Source organism: Euleptes europaea, chromosome 2 (assembly GCF_029931775.1).
Source record: "Euleptes europaea isolate rEulEur1 chromosome 2, rEulEur1.hap1, whole genome shotgun sequence".
Classification (NCBI taxonomy): Eukaryota; Metazoa; Chordata; class Lepidosauria; order Squamata; family Sphaerodactylidae; genus Euleptes; species Euleptes europaea.
In genome coordinates this window covers 133,426,003-133,449,119 of record NC_079313.1, presented here as the reverse complement: position 1 = coordinate 133,449,119, position 23,117 = coordinate 133,426,003, and the positions used below count along the sequence as shown (strand labels likewise).

The 23,117-nt window shown below is 48.0% G+C and overlaps 1 protein-coding gene across 1 annotated transcript in view; it reads left to right on the top strand.

Moving 5' to 3' along the window:
* The window catches only part of MYT1 (myelin transcription factor 1), a 110,132-nt gene that overhangs the window by 69,250 nt on the left and 17,765 nt on the right, over window positions 1–23,117 (top strand). The window contains exons 16-17 of the mRNA XM_056845151.1: window positions 6,092–6,154; window positions 13,855–13,938. Coding sequence (XP_056701129.1) covers window positions 6,092–6,154; window positions 13,855–13,938 — 147 coding nt within the window. The remainder of the gene's footprint in view (window positions 1–6,091; window positions 6,155–13,854; window positions 13,939–23,117) is intronic.

The following is a 23,117-nucleotide window of genomic DNA, read 5'->3' as shown; positions in this document are numbered from 1 at the left end:
CACAGAACTGTGCTATTTTTCCCCTCCCCCTCCTCTGACTTCTCTTTTGGTGATCTTCAGGATTTTGGATTGCAACATTGCCAGTATATATATATAAAGATCTGTTTGACGGGTTGATAACCAACCAGCTGTGGGGAATCTGGGTTGGAGAATGTGTTCATTCTCAAGGAAGGAGCTCCCGCCTCCTCCTTTTGTCTGAAGAAAGTATCCTAAATAAGTAATAAATGAACATTGCTGCGAGTACATTGTGTGAGCGTGCTCCGATTCTCCCATCCAAAAGACGGCCAGTCTACATGGGATTCCCCCACCCCCTTTTCACGTTAACCATAAATTAACGAACTTTCAAACCGTCCTTTACGTATTATGCCAAGTTGCCATCCGACTGCATTCAAGCTGACTGCATTCAAGCGGCATGCCATCTTTTGAGGCAGAGCTGAGTTGGAAGAAGGAAGACTTTAATAGGGGAGGGGGGAGGGTTTTGACAAAAAGAGGGAGAATGCATTATTTGTCCAAGCACAAATTGAAGTAACTCAGTAAGCCGGCAGCATCAGCAATTTGGTTACACTCTTCTGTCAGTCCAATTTTCACATTCAAATGAACAATTGATTCCATTTAACAGAACTTCAGTACACAACTCTTCTTCTCAGTGGGGGACATGACTTATCTGGGTTTTATTTCCCATCCATGATAACTTCTTTTTTTGGTTGTTATTCTGGGCTGGTACAGTCTCTTGATTGAAGCAACCATCCCATTTTTTTTTTTGGCCACAGGTCTACATCATAATCTGTTGAGCCTTCACAAACAGTCCATAAAAAACCCTTACTAGGGCATACTAAATTAGCATCAGGATTTTTAGTGGAGCGGGCGAAAGACTAGTCAATCCAAGGGGGGAAAGTCACCATGGACAGAAAATCAGTCTGAAAAGCAGTTGTGTGAATCGGCACAGAGACCTAGGTTAAGGTGAATGGTGGGAGAAAGTGCCTTCAATTCACAGCTGACGTATGGTGATCCCATAGGGCAGTGGTTCTCAACCTTTTTTGCTCCATTCCCCCCCTTTCACCATTGTTCAGAATATAATCCCCCCCTTGCCAAGATAGTCTAACTAAAAAAAAAAGAAAAACCCTACAATTTTACAGATTGTACATAATCTTCACACTTTGCTGAATAGTGGTCCCAATTCCCCCTGCCCCAAATCCTAAAATCTTCCCCCCAAGGGGGGAGAATTCCCCTCTTGCTGAGAACCCATGCCGTAGGGTTTTCAAGGCAAGAGATGTTCGGAGATGGTTTGCCATTGCCTGCCTCCATGTGGACTGAGAGAATTCTGAGAGAACAGTTTCTGGCCCAAGGTCACCCAGCAAGCTTCATGTGGAGGAGTGGGGAATCGAACCCGGTTCTCCAGATTAGAGTCCGTTGCTCTTAACCACCACACCATGCTGGCTCTTTCAGGTGAATATGATCACAGAACTAAAGAAATGCATATTTGCCTTTTACCACAAAGAGAATGAGCTCTTCCTCTCTACAAAGCAGAGTGAAGGAGGACTGTGCCAAATCTTCATAGGATTGCCAACTTAATTAGGGTTGCCAACTCTGGGTTGGGAAATTTCTGGAGATTTGGGGGTGAAGCATGCTGAAGATGGAGTCTGGGGAGGGTTCTCAGTGGGTCATAATGCCATGGATAGGGTTGCCAGGTTGCATCGGCCAGCTTGGAGCAGGGATCGCATGCGTGCGTGGCTGCGAGATACACGATTATGGCACTTCCAGGTTTACCTCCGGAAGCACTAAAACATCTTCTCGAAATGTGGTGCTTCCAAGGTAAACCTGGAAGTGGCCACACGTGCGGGATTGTTGCCCCAGCCCACTCCAAAAACCTTCCGCCGGAGGAGCAGGGGGACCTGGCAACCCTAGCCATGTAGGGGAACTGATCTCTGTAGTCTGGAGATCAGGGATAATTCTAAGAAGCCCACCTGGAGGTTGGCAGCCCTAATCTTAACCGCAGGTTCTTGTAAACAAGCACCATTTCTTTCTGACCATATTGAGGATCCAAGGTAAGAGCGGTTGACCCAAAGAAAAACTCAACATAAAACATGAGATCTCCAGAAGTCTTCCTCAGGCTAGATGTTACAAGAAAGGGGAGAAGTGCGCAAAAGATATTTCAGGCCATGATCTTGAGGCCTTTTGTCTGCACACTGCATATACAAAAATGCCACCCCCAAAAAAAATTCAGTCAGCCAGCACAAGACATCTAGTCAACAAATATTTATTTATTTATAGCCTACCTTTCTCAAGGTCGATTACAAGGTGCATATCAAAGCAATCAAATAGCATGAGACATCTAATAATATTTTAATAATAATGCAAAAACATATGCGGGGCACTTCAGCCTGGAACGTGCTGCTATTTGCCAAGCATAAACGGCCTTAGCAACTATGCAAAGATGTGTTAGACATAGGTCAAACATTACAGGGGGGAAAATTGTATTACCAATAGTAGAAAACAATGCAGTAAGAGCAGGACAATATGTACAGTAAGCAGATAATGTATGCCATACACGGTGGCATAGACTACCATCCTGTTCCCTTTATAAAAGTATGGAAAATAATGCAAACCAACAAAAAGAAGCCTGTCTAAGGTATGCCATGCCATAATGCAGAAAGTGAGTTACAAAAGATAGAGGACAATGCAGCAAAATCAAAGTGATACACGCAATAAGAATTGCAATAGTCTACAATCCTACTCTCTTGTAAAAGGGAACAACAGCAGCAGAACAACAACAATCATCATCATATGTTGTCAAGCTGCAGCTGGCTTATGCCAACCCCATAGGGTTTTCAAGGCAGGAGATGAACAGAGGTGGTTTGTCATGGCCTGCCTCTGTGTAGAGACCTGGACTTCCTTGGTGGTCTCCCATCCAAGTACTAACCAGGGCTGACCCTGCTTAGCTTCCAAGCTCTTAACAGGCTTGGTTAGTCTGGACTGTTCAGGCCGCTTGTTCCATTACACATCAATTCCCTTTATTTTTTTAAAAAAAATCCCTCCTAAACATTTGTTTTGCACATTTTACATAATGATAGGAGTGTGTGGGCTTTCCTGACCTCCCTAGGCAGGCTGTTCCACAAGGTGGGAGCTACCTCAGAGAATGCCCATAAATGAGCAGGATGCCAGCTTTACCCATTTGCAGAGTGGCGCCTTCAGAAGTTTTTTTTCTCAGGTGAGCAAAGCTGTCACAACAGAGCGTAGTGGGAGAGGCGGCTCTGCAAGTATGGCCAGTAAAGTCCATGGCCAGTAAAGACTTTATAGGTGATAACTAGGGTTGCCAGGTCCCCCCTCTCCTCCGGCAGGAGGTTTTTGAGGCAGAGGTGAGGCAAAGATTGTGCACTCACGTGGCCGCACCGACGCAATTGCGTCCCTTACGGTTTGCACCCGGAAGTGCTGCATCGCAAGGGAACTTTTACCATTCAAACTCCCAGTTTGAGTGGTAAAAGGCCCCTTGCGATGCGGCACTTCTGGGTATAAACCGGAAGGGACGTGGTGCGGTGGGCAGGTGTGCGGGCACACGTTGCCCGCCGACCCTCAGCTGGTCGATGGGCAGCCAAGTGGATTGGCGGGGATTTGCCCACCATCAGCTGGCACTTGGCAACCCTAGTGATGACCAGAAACTTGAACTGACCCGCTGACTGATCAGTAACCAACAGTGACTGCAGAGTGGGTTCACATTAGGGTTGCCGGGCTGAATGGGAAAATTTGGGTGGAGATATGGTGGGAGAGCAGTGTCCCAAGCAGTCGAGGACACTTCCAGAAAAAACCCGGAAGCAACAGTGGTAGCTCTAGGAATCTAGATAGCTCTAGGAACAGTGGTAGCTCTAGGAATTCCGGTCATTCCTAGAGCTACCACCACCACTTCCTGGTTTCCCCTAAAAGTGACGTCATCACACTTGTGACGTTGGTTGGTTTTTCAAAATTCCCCCCGCATCAGGAGCTGGGGGACAGGGGACCCCCGCCCCGACCAGGGTCATGGTGGCCCTGGTTGACATCTATCTACACAGGATGCCATGAAGTCCTTGTACATCTGTGCGGGATCGATAGGGTTGCCAATCTCCAGGCACTAGCTGGAGCTCTCCTGCTATTACAACTGATTTCTAGCCATAGGTTCACCTGGAGAAAATGGCCGCTTTAGCCATTGGACTCTGGCACTGAAGTCTCTCCCCTCCCCAAATCCTGCCCTTCTCAGACTCTGCCCCAAAAACCTCCCGCCGGAGGTGAAGAGGGACCTGGCAAATCTAGGGATCGAGAGCAGGCCTCCATAGCTACTTTGAGAGGCCAGGTTGCATCGCCAGCTGCCCAGCTGGTGTCAACCCTTAAGGGAGAGAGGCTAAAGATGGAATTTCATCATGAGGTGTCCTGCTAGCATCTGTGCAGTACGAACATGTACGAGCAAACACTCGTAATTTTTATGGCAGGGTGTACTTTTTCTGAAGAAATATGTATTACCGCAGAGGAGAAAATGGGCAAAGGCAATCTTGGCTACTCAGGCAAGACGTTTAGAAAGAAAACAGGTTTCGTATTTCTCATTTCAAAGCATGACCTTCTGGTTGTTGCCCGAAAGAGGAGGGAAGCATCCCGTCGGCATTTCCTTCCGCGTGTTTTGTACAATTCAGTAAAAGCCGTCCACTTATATTCGGCCTGGAATTCAATTCATTCTGACGATAGGAAACTGTTGACTTTTCCGTCGCGGCCCATTTCTGGCCCATATTTTTCATTCATCGCTGCTCTCGTTTCCATTCTACGGGGCTTGGTTTAAATGTACACTCTCATGGAAGCAAAAGCATCTTCCTCTAGGACTTTGGACTCGCACGGCGTCTCGTTTTCAGTAGCATGCCACCGGGAGTCCAGGCTCCAATAAGAAAATGCTTTTGCCTGAGGAGGGTGGAATTTGGGGACAGGAGCGATGTCAGCGGGGCATAATCCCGTAAGGTCCACCCTCCCAAAGCAGCCATTTTCTCCAGGGGAACTGATGTATGTACTCCAGAAAACGGTTGTAATTCCAGGAGAACTCTAGAACCGAATTGGAGGCTGGCAACCCTAAACCTAACATAACCAAGGAGAAATAAATAGCAATATAGTCCTTCTTTTGGCTGGCTTGTTATTTTCTTCTGCTGTCCTGAATGATTCGCTGATTATAACAGGGAAATTTGTGTGAGGGCTGAAATATCCTCAGAGACAAATTACAATGATATTACTTCAAGGGGAAATAGTCCTCAAAGACCTACAGTAGGGTTGCCAACCTCCAGGTACTTAGTAATCAAAACTTGGCTACAAGTACAAACAGAAGTAGAGGAATCAAAACTTAGTACTTGTATGAAGCTCAATCAAGCACATAAGCAGCATATGCAAATAATTGTATTCCGAATACAATTATTTGCATATGCTGCTTATGTGCTTGATTGACCTTCATACAAGTACTAAGTTTTGATTCCTCAACCTCCAGGTACTAGCTGGAGATCTCCCGCTACTACAACTGATCTCCAGCCGATAGATAGGGTTGCCAACCTCCAGGTACTAGCTGGAGATCTCCTGCTATTACAGCTGATCTCCAGCCGATAGAGATCAGATCACCTGGAGAAAATAGCCACTTTGGCCATTGGATTCTATGGCATTGAAGTCCCTCCCCTCCCCAAACCCCACCCTCATAGGGTCCACCCCAAAAACCTCCCACCAGTGGCAAAGAGTGACCTGGCAACCCTATCAATAGAGATCAGTTCCCCTGGAGAAGATGGCCGCTTTGGCAATTGGACTCTGTGGCATTGAAGTCCCTCCCCTCCCCAAACCCCACCCTCCTCAGGCTCCACCCCCAAAACCTCCCACCTATGGCGAAGAGGGACCTGGCAACCCTAACCAACAGTGAAGCAAATGATGATGAAATTGTAGTCTGATTTGTCCTCATGTTGCTAGGAGGAAAGGAATCTGAAGTCGGAAGAGGAGCAAAGCCACATTGACGTCAGTCGGGTCTCCCTTGAAGCAGCTTTGTGTAAACGTTAAAACCGTGTTGAAAACCAGGGCCTCACCTCCTCCTCTCCCTCTCGTTTTGTCTCAGGTGCCCAACTCCCGGCTGTGATGGCTCCGGCCACATAACAGGAAATTATGCATCGCATAGGAGGTAAGTCGGACAAGTGGGGAGGGGAATAAGAGGAAACAGGCAGAAGCTTTCTTGGGGAGAAACTGAAGCGAGAACATGGAAAGCTTTGCAGGCCAAAAGTCCCAGGTTCGATCCCTGGCATCAGGTAATAGGTAGAGTTGCCAACCTCCAGGTAGTAGCTGGAGATCTCATGCTAATACAACTTAATAGAGATCAGTTAACCTGGAGAAAATGGCCCATTGGCAACTGGACTCTATGGCCTTGAAGTCCCTCTCCTCCCCAAACCTTGCCCTCCTCAGGCTCCGCCCTCCCGCCAGTGGCAAAGAGGGACCTTGCAACCTTAGTAGTAGGTAATGTGAAAAACCTCTAGGGTCAGAGAGGAGAGCCTGGGAAATCTCTTCTGCTAGGGTTAAAATTGCCCTGACCACGATAGCCCCAGGCTAGCCTGATCTCATCAGATCTCTGAAGCGAAGTAGGGTCAGCCCAGGTTAGTATTTGGATGGGCGACCTTCAAAGAACACCAGTGGCATGATGCGGAGGTAGGCAATGGCAAATCACCTCCAAACATCTCTTGCCTTGAAAACCCTATGGGGTTGCCATGTCAGCTGTGACTTGATGGCAAAAAAGGGTTAAAATTGGGGATGTGGAATGGTGTGGTATAGCCCAATCTTGGCATGTTTCAGAAGCAAAGCAGGGTCAATACTTGGATGGGAAACCATCTTGCTGGCATCCCTCCCCCTTCCCTCCCCCCCTTGTCTTCCCTTCTTTTCCTTCTTATTTTGTAGTACCCATCCCACCCTCTTGATAATTTTGTTCCTTCCCTCTGTGGAGATCTCCACCAGGGTTCTGTGATATGGTTTTAGGGCGCCTTGGGAATCTTTAAGTGTTTCTATGGTTTTTAATTGGGTTTCAATTACATTTAATATGATGCGAGCCGCTCCGAGCCCAACCAAAAATCAGGAATGGGCGGCATGCAAGCCAACTGAATAAATAAACCATCTCTGCTTCTCACTTGCCTTTAAAGCACCTTACTGATGGCACTTATATGCATTTATAGGGTTAAAATTGGATACATACAGAAAGCTCTCCCTGTTTCTAGCCAGCATCCAACTTGGAGTCATCCGAAGCGGGCGGAGACCCCAGATATAGTCATAGGGGGATTTTTCACGGAGCTTTGCAGCGGTTTCACAGCTGGTTTGCATCGCTGCAAATTTTTGGTTATTCATGGCTGCTCTGATTTTTTTGGGATTGAGCAATAAAAGCCGTGTTATAACCGGGGCAAGTCAAACCACTTTTGCGCCGTTCTTTCCTGTTGCGGCGCAGTTTTTTGGCTTGGAGCTCCATGAAAAAAACTGCCTTTGTTCCTTGGTTTGGAACAATTGTCCCTGCCCATGCTGGCTAATTTCTCCTCCCCCAAGAATGGCGATTGGCTGGGGGAGTTTCGCGCTTGGACATGAATACCGCCCCTTTTGCTGCCTGCCTGCCTGCCTGCCTGTCTAGAGTCCTGGCACTTCTCTCCCTCCGTCCTGGAGGCTGGCGGGCGGGCAGGCGGCACTCCTTCCCCGCCCCTCGCCCGGGATGGGCCTTGGAGCTGGACCCACACCTCCAAACCCAGGGGGACGTCGGACAGATGGCTCCAGGGAGAGACCGGTGGGGCCATGCCATGTGCGCCTCACACCGCTGGGGATGGTGGTGGTGGCAGCTCGGTCTAGGGCAGCTGGACCCATGGGGGAGATGTTCAAGGGAGGGGGGATTTTTGAGAATTTGGATGGGAAAAATGTGCATCCTGAGAGCAGAAAACCCAAGGCAAAACTCCCTCCCATCATTCTTCTGAAGAGGGGCAGCCAGTCTGCTCTGGGTCTTCCTCCTCTCTCTCGATGCACTGGGGCTGGATCAGGGCCGGCGTGCAAGCCAGGGGCCATCTTTCCTCTCCCCCCCCCCCGCCATGCACACTGGCTGGATCGGGGCCGGCGCGCAAGCCGGGAACCCTCCTCTCTCTCATGATGCACTGGGGCCGGATCAGGGCCGGCGCTCAAGCCAGGGGCCTTCTTTCCTCTCCCCCCCCCGCCATGCATGCTGGCTGGATCGGGGCCGGCGCGCAAGCCAGGAGCCCTCCTCTCTCTCACAATGCACTGGGGCCGGATCAGGGCCGGCACTCAAGCCAGGGGCCTTCTTTCTTCTCCCCCCTGCCATGCACACTGGCTGGATTGGGGCCGGCACACAAGCCAGGAGCCCTCCTCTCTCTCACGATGCACTGGGGCCGGATCGGGGCTGGCGCGCAAGCCAGGAGCTCTCCTCTCTCTCATGATGCACTGGGGTCAGATCAGGGCCAGCGCGCAAGCCAGGGGCCTTCTGGGGGGAACATACTCTGGGAAATTGCTTTAATGCAAGAGGTTTACAGTGGCCATTTATGCACGGGAGGTTTTTCCAAGGATTTGCCGCTCTCTAGATGCACCCTTTTCCTATCCAAATTCTCAAAACTCAACAATAAGCCCCCAAGAAGAGTTTTGAGAATTAGGATGGGGAAAATGTGCATCTAGAGAGCGGCAAATCCAAGGCACACCTCTTGAAGTGGCACAGGTTGGAGCTGCTCCATTCCCACTTTCAGCTAAACACTTCTCTGGGCACATGGATGCAATTCCTGCCCCCCACCCCAATCCTGTCTGTCACTAAAGGGCAATGGGTTTCACACCTATAGAAAATAGAGGGAAGCTTTGAGGAAAGCGCTGCCTTGCCCCCTTCCCCCAATTTGGAATCTGACTGTTCCAAAAGCAGAACAGAGCGAGGGTGGAAGAAAAATAGAGGAGACCAAAGGGACTGATGCTTGTTTTTTGCGCTGGGGCTGGTGAACCGCACGAGGTAATCTGCTGGGCGGAGTTGGGGGTAGGCATAAACAATGAGCTTGTTGGAAGGGGAGGCCTCCTGCAAAAGGGACAGACCAAACCGTTGTCAAATACAGCGTGCTTTGTTCCCATGAAAAACCAAAACTACATCGAGATTGACGGGGATAAATCGCGGACATGAAAAAAACATTTAAATCGTTATTTTTTTTGGTCCGTGGCTAAAGAGAAGCAAAATCTACCGTGAAAAATGCCCCTATAGGTTGGAAAATGCCCCTATAGGTTGGAAGGGGCCATACAGGCCCTCTAATCCAACCCCCTTCTTAATGCAGGATCAGCCTAGAGCAGAGGTTCCCAAACTGTGCTCAAAGGAACACTTGGTGCTCCGCGAAACATCTCCTAGTGCTCCATGAAGAGACTGGAAAGAAAAATGCTACTGTCATTCAGTTTAGCATATAGGTGCAAGGTGAAAATTAGTGCTCTGTGACGAATTTCTCTCCTGAAAAGTGCTCCATGACTCATAGGCCATTTATGCAGGGTCAATTTTGATGCTCCCTCAAAGCTCTTTTTATTAATGCGACCTTTAAAATGTCTATTCACTGTCCTGATGCAAAAGGAGAAATCCCCCCCCCACTCGCCTGCTCCTTCGCTCCTTCATTTGCATAACCATTGGCAATGGTCATTTGCATAGCTAAGCCGCGGCTGGGATTTTTTCATGGTTCCTTCAGTAAATGCTGCGGTGCGGGGGCGGACCAAGTACAAAAGGTCGCATTAGAAAGGCTCTTAAGAAATGCGAAGCAGGTATGCGCCAGCTTCACAGTCACTTCCTGAATGACGGTTCAGCGTGAAAAACTCAAAAAAAATGCGGCTCACTTCAGCCTGGAGCGTACTGCTAATTACCAAGCATAGATGGCCAAAAAGTTTAGAAAACTGTGCCCTAGGGCATCCCTGACAAGTGCTTGTCCAGCCTCTGCTTGAGCCAGTGAGGGGGAGCTCACCACCTCCCTATGTAGCTGATTCCACTGAAGAAACAACTCTTACTGTAAAAAAATGTTCCCTAATATGCAGCTGATACCTCTCCGCCTGCAATTTAAACCCATTATTGCGAGTCCTCTCCTCTGCTGCCAACAGGAACAGCTCCCTTCCCTCCACTAAGTGTAAGGTAAAGGTCCCCTGTGCAAGCACCGGGTCATTCCTGACCCATGGGGTGACGACACATCCTGACGTTTACTAGGCAGACTTTGTTTTCGGGGTGGTTTGCCAGTGCCTTCCCCAGTCATCTTCCCTTTACTCCCAGCAAGCTGGGTATTGATTTTACCAACCTCGGAAGGATAGAAGGCTGAGTCAGCCTTGAGCCGGCTACCTGCAACTGACTCCCATCAGGATCAAACTCAGGTCGTGAGCAGAGCTTGGACTGCAGTACTGCAGCTTACCACTCTGCGCCACAGGGTCTTTTCCTCCAAGTGACCGCCCTTCAAATACTTCAAGAGAGCAATCATGTCCCCACTTCCTCTTCTCCAGACTAGTCCTTTCCCCCACTCTGCTGCTCTTAGCAACTTGTGATGTGGAAGACCTCCACCTGAGACCCAGGAGAGGGGCTGCCAGCCAGAGTAGACAAAACTGACTTTGCTGGACTAATGGTCTGTAGAAGGCAGGTTCATACATTCATAACAGAGTTTTAACCCTAGAAACTGAAATTTCCGAGACTCCTTCTCAGACCCAATCAAGGGTCTGGAGACCAAGTCCTATGAGGAAAGGTTGAAGGAGCTGGGTATGTTTAACCTGAAGAGAAGACTGAGAGGGGATATGAGAACCATGTTCAAGTACTTGAAGGGCTGTCATATAGAGGAGGGTGCCGAGTTGTTTTCTGTTGCTCAAGAAGGTCGGACCAGAACCAACGGGTTGAAATTAAATCAAAAGAGTTTCCGTCTAGACATTAGGAAGAATTTTCTAACAGTTAGAGCGGTTCCTCGGTGGAACAGGCTTCCTCGGGAGGTGGTAAGCTCTCCTTCCCTGGAGTTTTTAAGAAGAGATGGCCATCTGTCAGCAATGCTGATTCTGTGACCTTAGGCAGATGATGAGAGGGAGGGCATCTTGGGCATCTTCTGATCACTAGGGGTGTGGAGGGGGGGAGGTAGTTGTGAATTTCCTGCATTGTGCAGGGGGTTGGACTTGATGGCCCTGATGGTCCCTTCCAACTCTATGATTCTATGACTATTCCCTAACAGAGCTAATATAAAATTATCTGTCTTTCCTCCACACCGCCCGCCTTGGGCCCTTGGGATAGGAGAGGCCATTTGCTAAAACATAGAGAAACAAAGTTTCTCAGTCTTGTAGTTTAATTTCATTCCAAACTCCACAGGGATTTCCACTTCGTCGTCATGGTACAATGGAGAAATCGCTAAGTGTTTGCAAGTATGAGCAACAAGTATGCTCTCCTTCCATCCCTTTAATCTGATTTCTTTCTTTCCAAAAGTTCCCAGAATCAGATTAGAAGCTCTTTCCTCAGCAGAATGAAAGACAAAAAGGGTCAGATTTTAGCTGACACCAAATTCCTGTTAATAACATCCACCTATTTATGACTCCTATTATCTTTTCCCAACATTAATGGGGGAAATCGCGGTCTCCCGTTTGAACAGCTCCATTAACGGCGGCCGTCTGCCTGCGAGTATCTTCTTATCTAGCCGCTCTTAATTGCTCTCCGTCTCTCCCTCAAAAGGAACTGGCTTCCCCTCCCCACAATTCTTTTTCTTCTTCTTAGTTTTCACCACCACTTTCCGCCTTTGTGTGGAAACCATATGATTAAAATCAAAATACAGATGGGGAAATAGAGGGGCAAAAGTGCTCCTTTTAACTGTTGGGAAATCGGGTGTTCCATTGAGGGGAGGAACCTTGGGCAGAAGACGAACATAGTGTAAGTTGTAAAGGGTGTAAAGCAGGGATGACAATTTCCCCCTCAGATGTGGACTTGGGAGGTGGCCTAAAAAGTAGGGTTGCCAACCTCCAGGTAGTAGCTGGAGATCTCCTGCTATTTCAGCTGATCTCCCTCCGATAGAGATCAGTTCAACTGGAGAAAATGGCTGCTTTGGCAATTGGACTCTATGACATTGAAGTCCCTCCCCTCTCCAAACCCTGCCTTCTCAAGCTCCACCCCCGAAATCTCCAGGTATTTCCCAACCCAGAGCTGGCAACCCCAAGATTAGTGGACATCAAGGAATTTTTTTTTTTAGATTTCTGCATATCACGGATACAACAGGAGAAAGGTCTTGCAAGCACTGTGTTGGGCAGGGCGACAGAAAAGTAAGGACTGTTGGTGTCTAATATTTGTAATGTGTGGTGGTTACGAGCAGCGGACTCTAATCTGGAGAACTGGGTTCGATTCCCCACTCCTCCGCATGAAGCCTGCTGGGTGACCTTGGGCCAGTCGCAGTTCTCTCTGAACTCTCTCTGCCCTCGCAGAGGCAGGCAATGGCAAACCACCTCCAAGCATCTCTTGCCTTGAAAACCCTACAATATTACCATAAGTCAGCTGTGACTTCAACACATGGAAGCTGCCTTATACTGAATCAGACCCTCATTCCATCAAAGTCAGTATTGTCTACTCAGACTGACAGCGGTTGTCCAGGGTCTCAGGCAGAGGTCTTTCACATCACCTACCTGCCTAGACCCTTTAACTGGAGATGTCGGGGATTGAACCTGGGACCTTCTTCATGCCAAGCAGATGCTCTGCCACTGAGTCACGGCCCCTCCCCTCAAATGGTACACACACACACACACACACAATATTTGTAGCCAATACTGTGATAATGGTGCCAAAGAAGCGCAAGCCAGTATTTTGGGAGAAAGTCCCCCAGACAATTTTTGCCGGGGCCATTGCCTGCCTCTACAAAGCAACCCTGGACTTCCTTGGTGGCCTCCCATCCAAGTACTAAGCAGGGCTGACCCTGCTTAATTTCCAAGATCTGCCGAGATCAGGCTAGACTGGGCCATCCAGGTCAGGGCACAATTATTGGAATGGCCTTTATTTCTTTTACCTTTCCCTTCAGCGTCATCCTTCAAACTTTATTCCACCCTGTGTGGTTTGACTAATATAGATGGTGGACGTTTTAGAGGTCTTAATTCATGGGGTCGCCGTAAGTTGAAAATGACTTGACGGCACTTAATGCTAACACACATACACATCTCCTCCTCTAAGTGACAGCCCTTCAAATACTTAAAGAGAGCAATCGTGTCCCCACTCAACCTCCTCTTCTCCAGACTAAACATTCCCAACTCTCTCAGTGTCTGGAGTCCAAGACCTGTGAGGAAAGGCTGAGGGAGTTGGGAATGTTTAGTCTGGAGAAGAGGAGGTTGAGTGGGGACACGATTGCTCTCTTTAAGTATTTGAAGGGCTGTCACTTAGAGGAGGGCGGGGAGCTGTTCCTGTTGGCAGCAGAGGATAGGACTCGCAATCATGGGTTTAAATTACAGGCGGAGGGGTACCGGCTGGATATTAGGAAAACATTTTTTACAGTAAGAGTTGTTCGACAGTGGAATCAGCTATCTAGGGAGGTGGTGAGCTCCGCCTCACTGGCAGTCTTCAAGCAGAGGCTGGACAAGCACTCATCAGGGATGCTCTAGGCTGATCCTGCATTGAGCAGGGGGTTGGACTAGATGGCCTGTTTGGCCTCTTCCAACTCTATGATTCTATGATCTTTGGGACAAGGGAATGTTATCCTTCTATACATTCATGTAAGACTGTTTCCTACCTCCAGGTTTTTGAGGCTAAGGGTAACCTGTGCAACCAACTCACAGGAAAGGAAATGGAGTTCAGAAGCAGATGCTGCCAGATCTGCTAATAAGATGATTCCCATTGTGTCCTTCTTTTTCTTCTGACCACAGTTTGTCAGGCTGCCCTCGTGCCAAGAAAAGTGGCATCAAGATCACCCCCACAAAGGATGACAAAGAGGACCCAGAGCTGATGAAGTAAGTTGGCCAAATATTTCTGAGCAGGTTGTCTAAACTAATGTATGGCATACGTGTATGTGGGCAGCTGTGTTGGTCTGTAGTTACAAGACAAACAAACAATTTCCAGTAGAAAGGACCAAGAGTCCAGTAGCATTTTAATGGTCATTTATGCATGGGAGTTTTACTGTGAGAGAAAATCCCCCCCAAACCCAACTGCCGCATTAAAAAGCATTTTAAGAACAACAACAACAAAAAGCAGAGCAATCTGAAAGGGGGGGGGAATCCAAGCCTCGGTTTTGAAAAGCCTTTCTTGTGTTCAGAAAGAGCTCTGAGGAAACTTTATCCTCCCTTAATGGTCCAACCACTTCCCTAGCTGGTTTCCTACTCTTAATGTACTTAAAGAATTTCTTATGGTTGGTCTTGATGTGTTTAGCTATATGTCCCTTAAAATCCTTTTTTGCATCTCTGATTGCTTGCTTGCATTTCCTTTGTGCAAGTTTGTGTTTGCTTTTGTTTGCATCGTTTGGTCAATCCTTCCAGTTTCTGAAGGAAGCCTTTCCCCCCCTCTAACCTTCACCTTACCCGTTAGCCATGGTGGTGACCTCTTGGACTTATTACCACCTTTCCTGACCGGCGGTATACCTGAGCCTCTACCTGAGCCTCTAGTAATGTGGACTTGAGTAACCCCCAAGCCTTTCCCAGAGATTTAACCCTCCTAAGTGTTCTTTTCAACTTCCTCTTTACCAGGTTTCTCATTTTAGAGAAGTTCCCTCTTTTAAAATCAAAGGTAATTGTGTGAGATTTCCCAGGCACTTTCCCACATACATATCAATTAAATTTGATGCCATTGTGGTCACTATTGCAAACTTGCTCAACTACATCCACATCCCGCACTAAGTTGCTAGCAGCACCATAGAGTATTAAGTCCAGGGTCGCCTCCCTTCTGGTTGGGTCTGTAACCAACTGTTTGAGGGCACGGTCATTGAGGATGTCTAAAAATTTTATCTCTTTAGCTTGACTGGAGCATGCATTTATCCAGTCAAGATGAGGGTAGTTAAAGTCTCCCATCATTACTACTTCATCACCTTTACTTGCTTCCCTGATTTCATTCTCCATCTCTAGATCACCCTGAGCCCTTTGGTCAGGGGGCCGATAGAACATCCCCAGTACTAAATTACTTTCAGGGCCCAAAGATAGGTATCTTTGGAGAATTACATTTTAAACGGTCTCACGCTCAAAAGAAGCTGCCCCCTTCCTTCAGAATTGTCAAAGGGCCCCTTTGTTGAGGTTTTGCGATATGCAGATGCACTTAAATTTAATTGACTAATTAATCAGCTAAATGTCAGACAGTACATTGATTAAAACATCTTTATTTGATTGACAGCCTTAATTTCCACGGATACTTTATGATAAACGACTACAGTCTCGGGTACTCTACCTTTCCTCTTCCCTAGAGGCCTGGCAGTCAACTGGATATTGTGTGTGTTAAGTGCTGTCAAGTCGCTTCCAACTCATGGCGACCCTATGAATCAGTGTCCTCCAAAATGTCCTGTCTTTGACAGCCTTGCTCAGATCTTGCAAATTGATCTTGCAAATTGTGGCTTCCTTTATTGAGTCCATCCATCTCTTGTTGGGTCTTCCTCTTTTCCTGCTGCCCTCAACTTTTCCTAGCATGACTGTCTTTTCTAGTGACTCTTGTCTTCTCATAATGCGACCAAAATAATTTTAGGGTCAGTTCAGGGTTGGTTTCAACTAGAACCCACTGATTTGTTTTTTGTTTTTTTTTGGCAGTCCACGGTATCCATAACACTCTCCTCCAATACCACATTTCAAAGAAATCTACTTTCTTCCTGGATATTAGGGAGGGAAATTCAACAGTGGAATCAGCTACCTAGGGAGGTGGTGAGCTCCCCCTCACTGGCAGTCTTTAAGCAGAGGCTGGACAAGCACTTGTCAGGGATGCTCTAGGCCAGAGTTTCCCAAACCTTTTGAGTCATGCAGCACTTTTCAGGAGAGAAATTCATCTCAGAGCACTAATTTTCACCTGTGTGTGTGTGTTAAGTGCTGTCAAGTCAGTGTCACTTCTGACTCATGGCGACCCTCCAAACCGCCCTATCTTTAACAGCCTTGCTCAGGTTTTTCAAACTGAGGGCCATGGCTTCCTTTATAGAGTTGATCCATCTCTTGTTGGGTCTTCCTCTTTTCCTGCTGCCTTCAACTTTTTCTGGCATGACTGTCTTTTCCAGTGACTCTTGTCTTCTCATAATGTGACCAAAGTACGACAGCCTCAGGCCCCCTTTCAACTCTATGATTCTATTTTCTAAACAGCCTAACTTTTGACAGCATCTCACTGTATTAGGCCAGAACCAGACACTACTGGACAGCAGCAGGGTCCCCTCTTTTAACATCCCTCGGTCAGAAGATGGAGGATTTCTAAACTGGCAACACAATTGTCAAAGCGGCCATTTTCTCCAGGTGAACTGATCTCTATCGGCTGGAGAACAGTTGTAATAGCAGGTGATCTCCAGCTAGTACCTGGAGGTTGGCAACCCTAGAATAAGCTGTAGGGAAGGGTTGGAAATATTTATGTATTTATATAGAGGCTCGGTGGAAGAGCCTCTGCTTGGCATGCAGAAGGCCCCAGGTTCAATCCCCAGCATCTCCAGTTAAAAGGAACAAGTTAAAAAGGTGATGTGGAAGACCTCTCTCTCCTAAGACTCTGAGGAGCCACTTCAAGTCCGAGTAGACAATACTGACTTTGATGAACACATGAAGCAGCCTTATACTGAATCTGACTCCTGGTCCATCAAAGTCAATATTGTCTACTCAGACCGGCAGCAGCTCTCCAGGGTCTCAGGCAGAGGTCGTTCACATCATCTACTTGCCTGGTCCCTTTAACTGGAGATGCCAGAGATTGAACCTGGGACCTTCTGCACGCCAAGCAGATGTTCTACCAGGGAGCCACGGCCCCTCCCCAAGGGTCTGGTTCACAATAAGGCTCAGAGCAAACCTTGAACCAGCCTTGCTTGCAAGGGTATAGACCAGATGGCCCCTGGCCATGACACTTCTCCCTGAGATTTGTGTTCTTTTCACTCTGGCTCATCATTTTCCCTCCCCTCTTCTTCCTTTCATGCTGCTTTTCCCCGGATTTTGCAACCTTGCCTCTCGAGCGACGAAAACAGCCAGGCGAGGGTGTGAAAATTCTGCACACCCTGGCGTCTGCTGTAAACAGCGACGCCGTGAGCGATCCAAGGGTCTTTGTAAGAACCAGATGACATTTGGAGCCATCTGCTGCGTGGTTTTTTTTTTTTGTCTCCCATCCACAGGAAGGAGAGCATTTGTGCTAAATGAGCCGTAGCGCAATTAGCAGGAGTAAGCAGAGTTTATTAAAAATTGAGCAACCCGAGATTAAAAATTTGCAGGGGGAAAAGGACGAAAAGAAAAAATCTTCGCTTTTGACTTTAGTGTTCTCAATTGCTCGGCGGGGTGAGGAGAGTTGGACGGCACCATTCCGTAATATCCTGCTGCTGTCCGGTGGCGCTTGGCACAAAGTGGGAATAGAAACCTGTCATGGTGCCAACGTTAAGGGGTGTGTTGTGCAGTTTATGGCCCATTAGCACAACTGCCAGGGCTGTGCCATTCCTTTCTCTGGGCTGGCTTCCTCTGGGCTGGCTTCCTTCGCCTTTCGTTTCAGGAAAATTAAAGCAGGATTGATCCAGCATGGTGTAGTGGTTAAGTGGTTTGGAGCAGTGGACTCTGATCTGGAGAACCGGGTTTGATTCCCCACTCCTCCACATTAGCGGCGGAGGCTAATCTGGTGAATTGGGTTGGTTACCCCACTCCTACACACTAAGCCAGCTGGGTGACCTTGGGCTAGTCACAGCTTTGTTAGAGCTCTCTCAGCCCCACCTACCTCACAGGGGGTCTGTTGTGGGAAGGGGAAGGGAAGGCCATTGTAAGCTGGTTTGAATCTCCCTTAAGTGGTAGAGAAAATCGGCATATAAAAACCAACTCTTCTTCTTCTTGTAGATGTGTCCACATGCTCTTTTTTTCTTTTCTTTTTTTGTGCCGTCAAGTCACAGCAGATTTATGGCGACCCTGTAGGGTTTTCAAGGCGAGAGACGTGCTGAGGTGGTTTTCCATTGCCCACCTCTGCGTAGCAACCCTAGGCTTCCTTGGAAGTCTCCCATTCAAATGCTAACCAGGGCCGACCCTGCTTGGCTTCTAGGTAGGGTTTCCAGCTGCGGGTTGGGAAATACCTGGAGATTTGGGGGGTGGAGCCTGAGGAAGGCAGGGTTTGGAGAGGGGATGGACTTCAACGCCAAAGAGTCCAATTGCAGCCATTTTCTCCAGGGGGACTGATCTTTGTTGCCTGGAGCTCACTTGTAATCGCGGGAGATCTCCAGCCACCACCTGGAGGTTGGCGACCCTACTTCTAGGGCAGGCGCGTGTTCTTAGAGTTGCTCATTTTTTATTTTAAAAAAAGTCATGGGTGAGGCTGGGAGCAGAACCAAAGCAGAACTTGGTGGGTTCAAGATGGAGCTGGAGGGGGGATCTACTTGGTCAAGGACAAAGGCAGGAAGGAATCTGGTAACTTGCTGTAGAGCTAAGGTGGAATCTGGGGAGTTAGTAGGGTTGCCAACTTCCAGGTGGGAACTGGAGATCTTACAACTGATCTCCAGACTACAGAGATCAGTTCTCCTGGAGAAAATGGCTGCTTTGGAGGGTGGACTCCATGGAATTCTACCCCACTGAGGTCCCTCCTCTTTAAAATCCCATCATCCCAGACTCCACTTCCATCTCCCCAGGATTTTCCCAACCCAGAGTTGGCAACCCTAAGAGTTAGGGTTGTAATGAGCATAGTGTAGTGGTTAGGGTATAGAACTCCCTTATGCCATCAAGCCTACTTAAGGTGACCCCTCATGGGTTTAAATTATGGGCAGAAAGGTACCAGCTGGATATTAGGAAAAACAATTTTACAGTCAGAGTTGTTCAGCAGTGGAATCGGCTGCCTAGGAAAGTGGTGAGCTCCCCCTCACTGGAAGTCTTCAAGCAGCAGCTGGAGAAACACAGGGATACTTGAGGCTGATCCTGCATTGAGCAGGGGGTTGGACTAGATGGCCTGTCTGGCCCCTTCCAACTCTTAAGATTCTGTGATTCTTGTGATTCTGCCAACTTGGAAGGCTTCAAGAAGGGAGCGGACATGTTTATGGAGGAGAGGGCTATTCATGGCTACTAGTCAAAGTGGATACTAGTCATGACGCACACTTCTCTCCAGGATCAGACGAGCATGCCTGTTATGTTAGGTGTTGTGGAACACAGGCAGGATAATATTGCCCCAGTCATCTTGTTTGTGGGCTTCCTAGAGGCACCTGATTGGCCATTGTGTGAACAGACCGCTAGACTTGATGGACCTTGGTCTGATCCAGCATGGCCTTTCTTATGTTCTTATGATTTTACCTTGAGCCAGTCACATTTTCTTCTACCTCACAGGGTTGTTGTGAGAATAAAATGGAAAAAAGGAGAGGAAGGGCCAGATTAAAAAAAATATACTAAACAAATAATCTAGCAAAACTTGTTATATCATTGGTGGATCTTGGCAGAATCTTAACTTTAGTGGCTTTTGTGCATCCTTGCTGGACTGCTAAAATATTGGCTAATGGGCATCTCTTATGTACCAAGTCTTTCCATTTTCAGAGTAGTCAGCACGTTGATGTCACTTCTGGAAGTGATGTCATCACAGCATCAACAACGTGGGAGATACTGTAGTATTTGGGCAAAGGCTCTATGGTCGAAGATGTTTTTACCATAAGAGTTTTGCCCAAATACTGTAGTGTCTTCCAAGTCCTTAGTGACATGATTAGATCACTTTCAGAAGTAACAGCAAAATGCCAAGGGTGTCAAGGCCTAGGCCTCAATTTGTGCCTGGTAAAACCCTTGCCAGCCGATGGAACGACGTCGGGGGGGAGGGGGTCCAAAGCAAAGGATCCCCCACCCCCGGGTGGGGGTCTGGCAACCCTAAGCAGAAAGCACACAAATACCCCAACAAAATAGGGTTGCCAGCCTCCAGGTAGTAGCTGGAGATCCCCGGCTATTACAACTGATCTCCAGCCAATAGAGATCAGTTCACCTGAAGAAAATGGCCACTTTGGTAATTGGATTCTATGGCACTGAAGTCCCTCCCTTCTAGGGCTGCCAGGTCCTTCTTCACCACCAGTGGGAGATTTTTGGGGCTGAGCCTGAGGAGCCCGGGGTTTAGGGGGGAAGGGACTTCAATGCCATAGAGTCCAATTGCCAAAGTGGCCATTTTCTCCAGGGGAACTGATCTCTATCGGCTGGAGATCAGTTGTAATAGCAGGAGATCTCCAGCTAGTACCTGGAGGTCGGCCACCTTACTCCCCTCCCCAAACCCCGCCCACCTCAGGTTCCTCCCCCAAAATCTCCAGGTATTTCCCAACCCAGAGCTGGCAACCCTACAAGACCACCACCTTTCAAATAGGCTACGCTCATGGTGGGAGAAACACTCTGAGACAGACGGCAGAAGAATGATCCAGGAAGCCCGCGTTCCCCTCCGTTGCCAAATTTCTCCGGTCTATTTTGTCTTCTCTAACAAGGTACACTCTCAGGAAGGTCCCCGCAGGTTTCCTTTGAAGAGGCTCGATAGTAATTCCGCCGCTCCATCTGCGTGTGCCAGAAAGCCACTTGGCCGCAGTCCGAGATTTGTGCGCCGCCACCACCGAGAAGGAACTGATATCCTCCCTGGTGCCTTGTTGTTCTGGTCTCACACGGTCTGCATCGAAGGCCCTGCTTTCTGCTGCAGCCATGCCGGTTCATCTCAATAATAAATGATCGCTTCCTTCCGGGAAGCTCTGTAACCTTTAAAAAGAAGACAGCCTGGGAGGGCGGCTCTTCGATTGACCGGCCGGCCGTTGCTACCACTTCGATTAAATAGCAATACTAAAAAAATTTAAAAAAAAAAAAACGTGTTCACGTACACACGCAAATGACACGTCCCAAGCCAGCTGTTCGGCACAATAAGGCACTGGTTTATTTTTGACAATAAAAGTGTAATGAAAGTTAAATTAACAGTGTAAAATATGTAACGGCTGGGCCATAAATGCTGCATACTAATCGCCGCCTTTCCTTTTTCCTTTCCTCCCCCGGTCTCCCTCTTTTCCTCCTGAGGTTTCCGTAATTTGCTCGCGATCATATAAACAGCGACGCCGTTATGAATTTAGCGAGCGTCCCGCTGGCAGCGATATAATAAGTGAATTGTGCCGCATTTGCAAATGATTAAAAACAGAATCAGCGTTTTTCAAATTATCTCGGAGGGGGGACAACATAACGGCAGCGCGGCCCTCGGCTGTCAGCTCCTCCGTTGTTCTTTTTTTATGGGATAAAATAAAAATAATGATGATAACAATGAAACATAGGATGTGGATTTCAGGCAGGCGGTGATTTGCCGGTTGTGTTTGACATTCCTAATTGCTGCCTTTCATAAAAGGCTGGTTCTGCTGTTTAATATCTACTCCTTTTTTTTCCGGAGCTACAACTAGTAACAAACTTCTACAGGCATTTATAATTGACGTATGTTCAAACAAATGCAAACAGCAGCGGGGAAAACATTGATTGCCCTGACAAAATACGGCTTTCAAGGTCAGAGTTGTAACTAGGGTTGCCAACCTCCAGGTAATAGCTGGAGATCTCCCGCTATTTCAACTGATCTCCAGCCAATAGAGACCAGTTCCCCTGGAGAAAATGGCCACTTTGGCAATTGGACTCTACGGCATTGAAGTCCCTCCCCTCCCCAAACCCCGGGCACCTCAGGCTCTGCCCCAAAAACCTCCCGCCGGTGGCAAAGAAGGACCTGGCAAACCTAGTTGTAACACAGGTTAGTTTGGGTAGCCTATATTTAAGAAGAATCAGAGGCCTCACTGAGTTTTGCCTTTGCCTTTATTTCTTTATATCCCACATTTCTCCCCTGGCTGGGACTGAAACCTGCTTAGAACATCATTCTGCCCTCCTCCATTCTCTCACAACAACAACCCTTTGAGGCAGACCAGGCTGGTCAGGAAGCAAGCCCAAGCCAGTTTGTCCAGGGATCCTGGAGGGTTGTGGGTTTTTTTTCCATCTTCTTGGCATGGAGTAGGGATCACTGGGAGTGTAGGTGGGAGGTAGTTGTGAATTTCCTGCATCATGCAGGGGGTTGGACTAGATGACCCTGGAGGTACCTTTGAGCTCTAAGTGGTCTCCCGGAAGTCTAGTACTGCACTACTATGCCAAGCTGGCTCTATTCCCTACCCACCATCCCCAGATTTCCTGCTGACTTTGCTTATTCTTCAGGAATACCTAGATTTCTGGACAACACACTGATTCGGCACCCAGGAGTGCCTCTTATTAGAAGGAATAAACACTTTCACATATGAAAGTCATTAATCCGTTTACTCCTGAAAGACAAGGCAGGATGGATGGTGTTATTGTCTTACCTCTCTTGATGTGTGTGTGTAAAGTGCCGTCAAGTCGCAGCCGACTTATGGCGACCCCTTACGGGGTTTTCATGGCAAGAGACTAACAGAGGTGGTTTCCTCTGCATAGCAACCCTGGTATTCCTTGGTGGTCTCCCATCCAAATACTAACCAGGGATGACCCTGCTTAGCTTCCAAGATCTGACGAGATCGGGCTGTACCATGCTGCCTTCCATCCACCTCTCTCGATAGGGTTGCTAAAATTCATAGCAAATACTCTGAACATACATTTGTGTCTGTCCAATATAAAGTAGGACTGTAATCTTAACACATACTTTTGCCTTTCATTTCTGCCCTCTCCTGAAATGGTAGATTTGCCAGGTCCCTCTTCTTTGCCACCGGCGGGAGGTTTTGGGAGCAGAGCCTGAGGAGGGAGGGGTTTGGGGAGGGGAGGGACTTCAATTGCCAAAGTGGCCATTTTCTCCAGGGGAACTGATCTCTATCGACTGGAGATCAGTTGTAATAGCAGGAGACCTCCAGCTAATACCTGGAGGTTGGCAACCCTATGAAATCCCCCCCCGGTTAATTGGAGCATTGGTGTTTTGTGTATCCCAGCTACTTCTGGTTGTTTGGGCCGTTGGTGGAACAGAGTCAGTTCTCTCCCTTAGGTTTTCAGAACAGGCAGAGGAGGACTCAAATATCAGTTTTTCCCTTTCAGAAGCCTCATATATT